Below are 13,660 nucleotides of genomic sequence, written 5' to 3' on the forward strand. Positions count from 1 at the left end.
TCTATGCAGGTAACAGGGTTGCAAGGTTGACTCAGCCTTCCATCCTTCCGAGGTTGGTAAAATGAGTACCCAGCTTGCTGGGGGGAAAGGGAAGATGACTGGGGAAGGAACTGGCAAACCACCCCGTAAACATAGTCTGCCTAGCAAATGTCAGGATGTGACATCACCTCATGGGTCAGGAATGACCCGGTGCTTGCACAGGGGACCTTTATCTTTTTAATGTGAGAGCCAAAGTAATAACAGGTCTGATCTGGATACAGATCCACACTTGCATGATTGGGCCAACCACTCTTTCTCTACGTCTAATGTACCTCACAGGGTCTGTCTTCAGCACCAAAATGGGAAAGAACCATGCATGATACTCAGTGCTCCTTGAAGAAAGGGTTAGATAAAAATATGATAGATAGATAGATAGATAGATAGATAGATAGATAGATAGATAGATAGATAGATAGATTGTGGCTCAGTGGTAGAGCACCTGCTTGGCATGCAGAAGGTCTCAGATTCAATCCTTGGCATCTCCAGTTAAAGGGACTAGGCAAGCAGAGCTTGGACTGCAGTACTGCAGCTTACCACTCTGCACCACAGGGCTCTAGACAAGTAGATGATGTGGAAAAAACCTCTGCCTAAGACCCTGGAGAGCTGCTGTCGGTCTGAGTAGATAATACTGACTTTGATGGACCCAGGGATCTGATTCAGTATATGGCAACTCCATGTCTTCATGTGTTCATAGATAGATAGGGCTTTTCTATGCAGGTAACAGGGTTGCATGGTACAAAAGGATTCACCAAGTTACTTGGATAAATTATTAGGGACTGTGGTCTATGCTACTGTGTATAGTTTGCTGTAAGTAGGATCCTGCTATGTAATTTTGCATCATTTAATGTATCATGTTAATTCTTATGTTTTTGTCAGAATCAGACGTTTACCTGTAGCATCCCAAATGCAAACACACTCAGGCAGGTGATCCTGAAGCAGTATACTTTATTAGGAGCAAAAAGGTAAATATAAGAACTGACTGTATAGAAACAGAGGAAGGCTGCTAATGACCCCAATAGGGAGAGCATAAGCTTAAAAGCACTTTAGCCACAAGAGTAAAACAATGAGGTAAAACCGAGATAAGAGTAGACGCTTCCCATGAAGAGTAGACCAAACAACTAGGCAGCTGCGGGAAGCCGGACAGAGGGAAGTATACACAGTATTTACAGGCATGTGAACCAAGGTCTTTTGACATGGAGCCAGAGCCAGGCCTGAATCAGCAAAGGCTTGACAGAGTCATGTCAAGGGATCAGGCCTGAAACTGCAACGGCCTGACATTTTTGCTTCAGTTCCATTTTTAGATTTCTGGTTGGTTCCAGATTTCTACAATCCTAATCCTATTGTGTTGTTTATTGAATGTCCTGTCCTGTTGATTGTCTTGACTCACTCTGTGTTATTTGTCTCGAGACCGGGAGAAAGTTGGATTATAAATAATTTAGATAGATTGGATAGATTGGATAGATTGATAGATAGATAGATAGATAGATAGATAGATAGATAGATAGATAGATAGATAGACAGACAGACAGACAGACAGACAGGCAGGCAGGCAGGCAGGCAGGCAGGCAGGCAGGCAGACAGACAGACAGACAACCCTCCAAATCAGGAACAATCTAGCATTCAACATTTGTCCCTTCCATATAGCACAGGATCTCTTTCCAGCAAATACCAGGAGAATCCTGTAGCCAACAGAACCAGAGAGACAAAATGGGAATTGCAGAAATCATAGGCTACAAGCATGCAGAGCATTTTGGCTGCATTGAGACATCACAGCAAATTCCAATTAACCTGAGATTTGAGCAAGAACATGGAGTATCTCAGAGCACAGTTAAGGATTTCTCGGCGGCAACCACACACCACCAAAACTTGTATTCTTGTTGGGCTATGGCAATCATTGGCAACTGGCTTGTCTTGTCTGCACAAAAAATCAAGAGATTGATGAAATGGACTAAAGCAGATGGCAAAGGTCAAGCCCTCTCTGGTCTAGTCAATTTCACTCTGCAGAGAAATGGTAACTGACTGACAGGGCATTACTTAGAGGGCACATTAATGGTTTTTGTTTTCTTTTTAAAGGCTTTGCATGGACTCACATGCCCACTTTTTGGACCAGGAATGAATTTTCTTCCAGGCCAGGTTAGCCAGGGATCCTAGAGGTTTTTTGCCTTCTTCTGAGCCTAGAGCAGGGGTCACTGGGGAAATGGGGGTGGGGACGTAGTTGTGAATTTTCTGACTTGTGAAAGGGATTGGACTAGATGGCCCTTGAGGTCCCTTCCAGCTCTGAGTTTCTATATAGATATGTTAATAAGTGCCTGCCTGTTTATGCACTTAAAAAACAATTAATTTAAAAATCAAGAGCTCTAAAATAAAAACTGCTGTAGATATGAGAAGTAAGTGTGTGTGTGTGTGTGTGAAATGCCATCAAGTCACTTCCGACTCATGGCGACCCTATGAATCAATGTCCTCCAAAATGTCCTATCTTTGACAGCCTTGCTCAGGTCTTGCAAATCGAGGGCCGTGGCTTCCTTTACAGAGTTCATCCATCTCTTGTTGGGTCTTCCTCTTTTCCTGCTGCCCTCAACATTTCCTAGCATGACCGTCTTTCCTAGTGACTCTTGCCTTCTCATAATGTGACCAAAGTACAACAGCCTCAGTTTAGTCATTTTAGCTTCTAGGGTCAGTTCAGGCTTGAAGAAAATAAGTAGCCATCAGTATTATACAATAGAAGTAAGTAGCCATCAGTATTATACAATAGGTGCCTGTGGAAATCACACCAAAACATGCCACAGTCTATATCAGCATTGCTGGTTGTGCTTCAGTGACTAATTTTGTTGTTTCTGAGTATAGCTCCAAGTGTGATGAAAACATGCAAACTCAGTTTGACTGGAGATTATGGCAGAACACACACACACACACACAAATTCATACTATGGGCCATGACAGTTCTACAATACCACTCTCTGGGTGTTTTTCACACACAAGGCTTAAATTGCTATTCATGTGAGTGATTAGTCACAGTCCATGCAGAAGAGAGGCATTTGTTATGCCAATGACCATTCGGGCCAAGGTTGGTTTCACATTCCCATTGCAAATTTGATGGAAGCAAGATCCCTATGAGGAGATGCCTTATTGCTTCTAGCATCTATGCACAGTCCTAAGATTGTAAAGCCCAAATTCTGCCTCCAATCCAGGCCAGCTCCTGACAGTTAAAGCTAATGCCATCTGAATCCTGCATGCTCCAGTACGAGAACTGAACTCTGTTTTGGAAGATGTTAAATAACTGAGGTGCCAGCTGTAGTTGGGTGTAATTGAGTGGGTGAACTGATTAGGGTATTTTTGGGAAGGTCCAAGATGCAGCGTTTGGTGAACACATGAATTTCATGAGACTGGATAAACCTCTAATATATAAATACATTTTAATTGGTGGGGCTGAGAGTATATTTCCTTATTTTTTGAAGCTATTTTGATTCTCATTTGCTACTGTAGCAAAGAACGGTAGCTTTTCTTTATCAAGTTGAAAGTTCTCTTCTACTTCCTTCACTATTCCCCAAAAGGCAACTATTTTGACATTCTTGTGATATTCAAATTTGTTTAATCAGCTCGTCAATCCATCAAGTAGAAGGCAGAGGATTAATCAGCTACAGCATTTCATCACTGAATAGCCCTAGAGTTCAGTTAGATGGTCTTGTGCCTTGACTTGCTGAAGCCTTAATTGTAAACATAAGAGTTCCTGAGCATTTCTTTTTGGTAGGGTGCATAACTTACTAAATAGATTAAGGCCTAGTTCACACAATTGGGAAAACGAAATGGTTAGAATATATCTCTTCAGATTGCAAGGAGTGGATTTGAACTTTGAAAGTTCCTTCATGTAAAAAAACAAGCACCATGCCAGCAGAAAACTAACATCCAGGGTCTAGCCTCTGTTTCTGCTTGCATGTGCTGGTTTTCTACTTGCAGGGAGTTTGTAAAACAGTGGCGCATCCCAACAATATGGTCTTCCACTTGCATTTCTAGTGGTACAGTGTGTTTGATCACATTAGTACTGCACTGGTATTCTCCTGTAAGTCTGAACCAGGATTTAAAAATGGAAGAGAGAGGGAGACAGAAGCCCTGTTTTAGGCTGTTATGAGAACACTAATTTTATTAATCATGAAGGGTAGAAGAGGATATTGTAACCTTACAGAGGTTTCACAATGCAACTGTTTGCGTGTTTGGCCAGGATCTGAGAGACCCAAGTTCTAATCTCTACTTGCCATGCATCTCACTGGGTGAACTTGGGCTGGTCACTCTCTCTCAGCCTAACATGCCTCACAAGGTTGTTGTTGTAAGGAAGGGAGAATGGAGTACACTACCATGAGCTCCCTAGAGAAAAGAAGAAGAAGAAGAGTTGGTTTTTATGTGCTGACTTTCTCTACTACTTAAGGAAGAATCAAATCAGCTTACAATCACCTTCCCTTCCCCTCCCCACAACAGACACCTTGTGAGGTAGGTGAGGCTGAGAGAGCTCTAAGAGAGCTGTGACTAGCCCAAGGTCACCCAGCTGGCTTCGTGTGTGAAGTGGGGGAAAAAATCCAGTTCACCAGATTAGCCTCCACCGCTCATTTGGAGGAGTTGGGAATCAAACCCGGTCCTCCAGATCAGAGTCCACCACTCCTAACCACCACTCTTAACCACTACACCTTGCTGGCTAGGATAAAAGTGCTTCATAGACAGATAGTTATAGATACAAACAGACGGATATTGTGGAGCTGGGGGAAGCTGTTACCCCAAGTAAGCCCACCTGGGATTTGAAGTAGGTCTCTTGCGGTGTGGACAGCACATCTGCAGATGCAATGTCAAGGTGCAGTAGGATCTGTCGGAAGGATGGACGGTTCCGGGGTTTGCTATTCCTGATGAAGGAAGAAAAACGGTGTTATGGATTAAGAAGAGGGTAAATTAGGCTTCCACATAAGTTCCCACGGAGTGCTCAGTTTTATGTGATGGCATCCAGAAAGTGTGGGAGACTAGTTTCTTTTTTTAAAATGTGCATCTAAAAATATTCTTCATAACAAGATGTACTCAGGAGATCTTTATGATTCCCCCCTCCCATTTTTTTCATATGGAGTGTCAGGACAATTAAAATGCAAGGATGTGAGGATGCACAATTCCAATAGGGTTGTAATGTGTGGGAAGGGGGGGATTAAGCCTTTCCCCCATGCTATTTTCCTGAACTATATTTGTCCTGGAGGCCTGGTATTTGAGCCAATGGGATGGACCCATATGGTTCCTCAGCAGGGCAAATAGCAGCTTCCTGGAAGTAATAGTGGATATGGAAAAAAGGGTGCTTGGGAGAAGACAACTTTCCCCCCTTCTCATGCCAATCTATATTAGGACCAAGGGCGCACAATAAATGTATTTTTCTTTAAATGCTGGGAGCTCTGAATATGGAATTCTTGGCATCTGGTTGGCTTTGGTCCTAAGAATTCTTTCCCATCTCCGAATTCAATGATCAATCAGAACCTGAACATCAGCTAAATCCCTCCAATGTGGGATGGTCAAATCCCTAGGAAACATTATAGGGCACAACTACAGCCTACTCAGTTTCCCTCTAATTTTGGCATTTCCTGATGCCCCCAAGGAAGTGGAAGTGGGAGAGAGACAGAGGAATAAAACTATGATCTTACACCAAGTAAAGAAAACTCTTCTTGATCCTAATTGTTCACAAATGAAGTCCGAACTATAGTGTCCAGATCATGCAAAGTGCTGGTATCGCTTTACTCTGCTCTGGTTAGACCTCATCTAGAGTACTGTGTTCAGTTTTGGGCACCACAATTTAAGAAAGATGTAGACAAGCTGGAACGTGTCCAGAGGAGGGCAACGAAGATGGTGAGGGGTCTGGAGACCAAGTCCTATGAGGAAAGGTTGAAGGAGCTGGGTATGTTTAGCCTGAAGAGGAGAAGACTGAGAGGGGATATTATAACCATCTTCAAGTACTTGAAGGGCTGTCACATAGAGGAGGGTGCCGAGTTGTTTTCTGTTGCCCCAGAAGGTCGGACCAGAAACAATGGGTTGAAATTAAATCAAAAGAGTTTCCGTCTTGACATTAGGAAAAAATTTCTAACTGTTAGAGCGGTTCCTCAGTGGAACAGACTTCCTCAGGAGGTGGTAAGCTCTCCTTCCCTGGAGGTTTTAAAGAAAAGGTTAGATGGCCATCAGTCAGCAATGCTGATTCTATAACCTTAAGCAGATGATGAGAGGGAACACATCTTGGTCATCTTCTGGGCATGTAGTGGGGGTCACTGGGGATGTGGGGGGAGGTAGTTGTAAATTTCCTGCATTGTGCAGGGGGTTGGACTAGATGACCCTGGTGGTCCCTTCCAACTCTATGAGTCTATGATTCTATGATTTTGCAAAGAGGCCTCTCAGGAACATGTAGATGATGTGATGTCATTGCATTAGCATTACGCCCCCCCCCTCTTGTGACAGCGAAAGGCGCAGATCTGGAGTTGGGAAAATGCTAATGGAACGATATCACATGTCTCATCATGTTTATCACAGCAATATAGTTCAGCAACCGTGCTTCTCCCTATTAGGGAAAGTCGGGGCCTGAAAACCTAATATTCACACCTTGACAGTGCAATCCGATACTGGTTTTGAGCAGCACTATGAGACATGGAAACCATTTTACTCATGGTTAATAAACAGAAAGTGAAGAATGAGATTATAGTTAGTGGTACTACAATGCAACTTTGATTTTACCTTTAGATAATCATTAGGTTTGTCAATATACTAACTAGACACAGATAGTGATTATTTTCTGTATATGTTATTTATATAACTTACCCAACACCGAACAACAAAGTAATGTTATTTGCCTGATTTGCTTTAGAACTTTTTTCTTCAATTTTTTTACATGTTAGATGTGTATATTTTTTCCTTTCCCCCTTTACCTTCTGTACCCCAGTTATATTTTATATAATAAATTAAAAAAAAACCAGTGTAATCCTATGCAAAGAGGCCACATTGTTCTTAGTCTACTGAAGTCAGTGGGCTTAGAAGGATATAAATCTCTGCTTCGGACTGCAATGCAGGGCTGATAAATGAGTCTGTGTGGCAGGGTCTCCACTGGGGGGGGTGTGTCTGTGTGGGGTGGAGATAGGAATGTTTGCCAATGTTTACCCTGCACACCCTCTCAGTTCAGGATTCCAGGTTTATTTTAACAGCTGCGTCAGCCAAAGGCCAAGGTAGAGAACTAAAGCGCTCAATACATTATGCAGAACAAAATAACGAGCATACCAAGTTGGAAGAAGGCTCTTTCGGCCGTACTTCTTCCAGCCAAGGGAAGGAGGCGTGGTGTTGAATGACCCACGGGGTAAGTACACACACACATGCAAATAACATTGTCAGAAATTGTCTCATTTTATCTTTTAAGGACAGTCTGTTTCACTTCCATTGGACAATGTAATGCTACAATTCACTGCAGTTAATACAAAAGAGGGTTCTTGTCATACAAGAAACACACACAATGTATGTTGTGTGTGTTGGGGGGAGAGAGTGAGAGACAGAATATTATGGGGATGTTATAACCAGGGGCAGACTGGAATTAAGGCTACTGGGAAAAGATCTAGTGGGCTGTTGGCCTGGGGGGGGCACACCCCGGCCCCAAGTGAGGAGTGGCTAGGGTTGCCAGGTCCTTCTTCGCCACCGGCAGGAGGTTTTTTGGGAGGAGCCTGAGGAGGGTGGGTTTGGGGAGGGGAGGGACTTCAATGCCATGGAGTCCAATGGCCAAAGCGGCCATTTTCTCCAGGGGAACTGATCTCTATCGGCTGGAGATCAGTTGTAATAGCAGGAGACTTCCAGCTAATACCTGGATGTTGAAGGAAAATAACAAGCACTGATGGCTACTGGAAACATCAATAAGACTTTTTATAATTCAGTCATAAAAATCAAACCTTATACAGTGAAACAGAAGCAAACAAAGTCCCGTGGTGAAAATAATTTTCGCCAGGTGAGGTCTCCCGGTTGCCAAGTTCCAGGTGAAGGCTGGAGATCCGTTCACTGGGGCGGCACTAGCGGCATGCCAAGCCACAAATGAAACAGGTACCGCAGGCAAAGGTAGTTGTAGATTGATATTGGCTGTATGTAGCCGAAGAATTTTGAGCCAAAACTTGATTTTAAAGTAAATTGTAACAAAAATTGGGGCTAAATTGCCCTTTACTTTGAGGAGAATTTCCTTAGAATATTTTAAGCCCGAAATAGGATTCCGGTATTTTCCTATTTCGCTGATGCTTTGTCCATCGGGCTTAAGGTGGCTTGAGCTAGTATATTTGACTCAAATGCCAGTGAATAATATCACATCTGTCATGAGGAAGGCTTGTAGCATTCTTCATGACAGATGTGATATTATTCACTGGCATTTGAGTCAAATATACTAGCTCAAGCCACCTTAAGCCCGATGGACAAAGCATCAGCGAAATAGGAAAATACCGGAATCCTATTTCGGGCTTAAAATATTCTAAGGAAATTCTCCTCAAAGTAAAGGGCAATTTAGCCCCAATTTTTGTTACAATTTACTTTAAAATCAAGTTTTGGCTCAAAATTCTTCGGCTACATACAGCCAATATCGATCTACAACTACCTTTGCCTGCGGTACCTGTTTCATTTGCGGCTTGGCATGCCGCTAGTGCCGCCCCAGTGAACGGATCTCCAGCCTTCACCTGGAACTTGGCAACCGGGAGACCTTACCTGGCGAAAATTATTTTCACCACGGGACTTTGTTTGCTTCTGTTTCACTGTATAAGGTTTGATTTTTATGACTGAATTATAAAAAGTCTTATTGATGTTTCCAGTAGCCATCAGTGCTTGTTATTTTCCTTCAACTCTGTTATTATAGCACGAGGGACGATTTTTGAATTGTAATACCTGGATGTTGGCAACCCTAGGAGTGGCTTTCGCCCCTACAAGGCAGGGTACAGTCGCCCCTGCAAGCTAGCAGCCTCATTCCCCCATGTGTCCCATAAAATTGGATGCAACTCATTGAATGGCGCACAGAGTAAATACTGGCAAATGGCACCCCATGACACACGAACATCACCACACGAAAGCCTCTTGCAGTGGTCTTCAAGGGAGTGGGATTATCTTTTAATCAGTCCCACGGCACTTACAGTGTGATACTAAGCAGAGTTACACCCTTCTAAACTCATGGTCTTAGAAAGGTGTAACTCTGCTCAGGACTGCGCTGTTTAAATCTCGCGCCAAGATCATACCAGCTCGGGAGTCCCACTGCAGGCACAAGAGGGGTCTTCTGACTACAGACTCACCAGCACTGTCTTAGCAGGATCTTGAAACCGTCAGGGCAGCTGGTTGGCACCGGCAGGTGAAGGCTGTTACTGCCTACGCCCCAGATTATGGCTGAGGAATCCACATCCTTGTAAGGGATCTCTCCCGTCAGCAGCTCCCAGAGAACAACTCCAAAGGACCTACAAGCGAGGAGCGCAACGTTGTTAGTGGGGTGGGGCACAACTGGCACGAAAAACTACCTCTGTCCTGCCTCTGCTCCTTTCCACACTCCTCTCCAGTCCTTTCCCATCCTTTCCATGGGAGGGAATTCAGTGAGCCGTGTTTAGATGGTTCAGCCGGTTTTGCAGAGGTAGTAAAAAAAAAAAAAAATCACCTCTCTAATCATAAGGAAAATGTGACTTCCAGGATTGCAAAACTGGCACTAGATACACAGAAACGGACTCTGGGGATCTGTGACTGGATACTTGGATATATTGATTCAGCTACAAAGGCTGTTGATGCATGGCTGTTTTCTTGCAATCACCCCGCCGACTACTCTGGGGCTTTGCTTTGATCATGCTTGCATTTCCCGACTGCCAGAGTTTGCCTCGTTCTCCTCAAGCATTTCCATGCATTTTGCCTGCTTTTTCTGGATTTGAGTTTAGCCAGCATCCAGAAAACACACGGAAATGAGAGAGAGTGAGGCGACCTCTGAAACGCAAGCATAATCAAAGCAAAGCCCCAGAGTAGTCGGTTGGGTGACAATGAGGAAACAGCCATGCACAAATGGCCAAAATGTTATTTGAGTGGGATAGGTTGGGGCTGCAGTGCTGGGGATCAGAGGTTTTCTCCCCACACTGTTACTGGGATGGGAAATCTCCCCCCAAGCTGCTGTTAAGTCTGCTAGGAAAACAAAAAGGGCAGACAGAGCTGCCAAGAGACACCGTTGGCCCTAGTATCAATTCCCTCTGGCTTTCTTCACATCCCATTAGGACCCAGCATGGTGTAGTGGTTAAGAGCGGCGGACTCTAATCTGGATAACCAGGTTTGTTTCCCCACTCCTACACGTGAAACCAGCTGGGTGACCTTGGGCCAGACACAGTTCTCTCTGAACTCTCTCAGCCCCATCTACCTCACAAGGTGTCTGTTGTGGTGGGAGGGGGGAAGGCCATTATAAGCCACTTCGAGACTCCTCATAGTAGTGAAAAGTGGGGTGTAAAAACTAACTGTTCTTCTCTTAGGCCATTTATGCAGGCTCAGTTCTGAAGCTTGCTCAAAGCTCTTTTTTAAAATGCGACCTTTAAAATGACTATTCACGGTCTCAACGCAAAAGGAGAAATTCCACCCCCCCACACACTTGCCTGCTCCTTTGTTCCTTCCATTAGCCAACCGCCGTTTGCATACCTAACGTGCGGCTGTCGTTTTGCATGGTTCCTTGAGGGGATTCTTTGCGGTGGGGGCGGAGCAAACACTAAAGGTCACGTTAAAGGGGGTCTTAAGTAATGCAAAGCAGGTACGCGCCGGCTTCGCAGTCACTTCCTGAATGATGGTTCACCGTGAAAAACTCAAAAAAATATGCGGGGCACTTCAGCGTGGAACGCACTGCTAATTACCAAGCATAAATGGCCTTAGATTCAGGAAAAAACTCAATACAATTGATCAGAACAGGTAGGCTGCCTTGCTTAGCTCTCTGGGTCCCCTGAGCAACCTGGGCTCCAGAATTTTGTTCCTAGCCTTGAAAATACATTCTTTTATTATGCCTGTCTTCTCTCTCTCTCTCTCTTGGGAAGCAGAGAAATAGTGTGCCAGGGCTGAGTAGAGTTAATCCCACCTATCCAAGCTTCATGCCCTCAATCCGTATTGTGGTCACTCCCCCTTTACCCCACCCCTGCAGCTTCTTCACGCACTAAACTACACATTTGGGAAATTGATCCCAGATCCCCAGTCTTGAAAGCAAACTTTACTGTAACAAATGCAAATTGTCAGAATGTGTATATGAATTAATATTGCTTTGTGATGAAATGGGTTGGATCCTAGGGAAATATTCAATGAATGAAGGGAGGCAGTTTTCAGCAATTTCCCCCTCCCACTACAATTTTTTGATTTCCCCCTCATGCAGTTCCCCGGGGTCTCTGCCCCCCAGGAGCAGTATTGGGTGAAATTTTGGACATCAGTGGGAGGGAGGAGAAAGCACTCCACAGATGGAAATTCCTTCATTCAGCAGAGATCTACTGCAGGATCTAAGCCAAGGTGATCTGTTTGTTCTGTTTTTTTTTTTTTTTAAACCTCGGGTTTACACTGATCAGATTTTTTATTTTAGCAATGATTTTGTTTCGTCTCACCCAAATTGGTTAAACAATGACACTCTTGAGTTGACTATTCCTTTCTGCTCCGCAGTTTTCTCAGTTTGATCGGGAGAGGTAAAGTCACCAAGTGGTGACATGTCCCTGTTATTTTCACGTGGCAAATCTTTCCCCCAGGGCCTGCTAAAAGTGACAAGACGTGGTATTTTTTTACCAAAGCGGGGAGAATTTTCATTTTCTAAGGATAGCAGCAGCAGCTGCTCTTGTTAATCAATTGTCTATAATTTGCTAGGCACTTGACCAAATTAAAACAAGAGTACAGTCTCTGCCCACAGGGATACAATCTAAATAAAACAGACATGAGGAGGAGGAAGAGAGAAGAACATGTTGTCAACTGCTGAGCTACTTAAAATAAGAGTAAGAGAATAAGAACATTATGATGGCACACACACAGAGAGAGAGAGAGAGAGAATACACGGGCTACAGCGGTGCACTAGGTTTGCCATCTGGAGGGGAAAAAAAGTTCTGGCTCTTTAAGAAGAGAAGATTAATGTGAGGAAATGGGCAGCTGAATCTTTTCATGACATGGAGGTAAATAACACCCCATTAAACCTCTATTAAAAGGGCAGAACATTTCTTTTCTCCAGGCAGTTGGCAACCTCATACACAGTCAGTGTGCGCAGATGGGGGAATGAGATTACATTCCCATACTTGCTAACCCTTCTGTCTCCCTCTACACATGTTCAGCATAGCATTCCAGATAGCCTGCATATATACAAAATGTACACGCGCAGACTCTTGACTTCACCACTGGGAATCCTGTTCCCAATGTCAAACCGCCAGGAGGGAGAAAAATGTCCTGCCCCTTTAATAGAGGCTCGATGGAATTAAGGGTGGGAGCTGTGGCTCAATGGAAGAACCTCTATATGCAGAAGGTCCCAGTTTCAGTGGTGGGCATCTCCAGTTAAAAGGACTATGTAGTAGGTGATGTGAAAGACCTCTGCCTGTAGCCCTGGAGAGCTGCTTAGGATATACTGACCTTTATGGCCAATGGTCTGATTCAGAAGAAGAAGAGTTGGTTTTTATATGCCGACTTTCTCTACCACTTAAGGAAGAATCAAACCGGTTTACAATCACCTTTCCTTCCCCTCCCCACAACAGACACCATGTGAGGTAGGCGAGGCTAAGAGATTGTGACTTGCCTAAGGTCACCCAGCTGACTTCATGGGTAGGAGTAGGGAAACAAATTAAGTTCACCAGATTAGCATCTGCTGCTCATGTGGAAGAGTGGGGAATCAAACCCGGTTTTTTAGATCAGACTCCACCACTCTTAACCACTACACCACGCTGGCTCTTCAGTAAAAAGCAGCTTAATATATGTGTGTGAATGTTATTTACCAGGTGATTTTATTTACCCTTTATGCCATGAAAAGCTTTGACTGCCCATGTCCAAGCCTCTATTAAAGGGACAGGGCATTATATCCCCTCCAGGCCGTGGGTAACACTAGGGCTCAAGCAGAGACTCTATCTGTGCAGGCACTTTCAAAAATACAGAATATGCACATTGAATCTGAGCTGCCATAACCTGAACAACCTGAAAGAGAGAGATGAGTCTTAAGAAGCTTCTGAAAAGTGGTAGCGCAACAAATCCCAGGTAAGAAAGAATTCCAAGCTCATAGGAACTTCAAGGGAGAGCGAGAGAAAGCAGGGGGTTTAAAGGATAGATTAGCATTAGCGGAATGGAGAATATGAAAATACAGAGAAAGCAATAAATGGAGATAAAATGGAACAAGATTACAGAGAAGATGAGAAGCAGGGAAAAAGTGTAAGCTTAACGCGGAGAGATAAGGAGGGCCCATGAGGAAGAAAGAGAGGAAGGGAGAGAAGGAGAAGCGAATTGATCGTAACGGCCGGGCTGTTTCCCTTGCGGTCACTCCGATGACTGCTTCAGGGCTGCCTTTTGATTATGCACGCCTTTCCTGACAGCTAGAGGTTGCCTCACGTTTCTGCGCATTTTGCCCGTGTTTTCCAGATGCTGTTTTAGCCAGGATCCGGAAAATGCA

General features: G+C 44.1%; 1 protein-coding gene across 1 annotated transcript in view; it reads right to left on the reverse strand.

The window, feature by feature from the left end:
- Positions 1 to 13,660, reverse strand: part of MAP3K12 (mitogen-activated protein kinase kinase kinase 12) — a 67,268-nt gene that overhangs the window by 19,963 nt on the left and 33,645 nt on the right. Inside the window, exons 6-7 of the mRNA XM_056860552.1 lie at positions 9,336 to 9,494; positions 4,817 to 4,925 (exon numbers count right to left, since the gene is read on the reverse strand). Of these exons, the coding sequence (XP_056716530.1) occupies positions 4,817 to 4,925; positions 9,336 to 9,494 (268 nt within the window). The remainder of the gene's footprint in view (positions 1 to 4,816; positions 4,926 to 9,335; positions 9,495 to 13,660) is intronic.

Source organism: Euleptes europaea, chromosome 1, assembly GCF_029931775.1.
Source record: "Euleptes europaea isolate rEulEur1 chromosome 1, rEulEur1.hap1, whole genome shotgun sequence".
Classification (NCBI taxonomy): Eukaryota; Metazoa; Chordata; class Lepidosauria; order Squamata; family Sphaerodactylidae; genus Euleptes; species Euleptes europaea.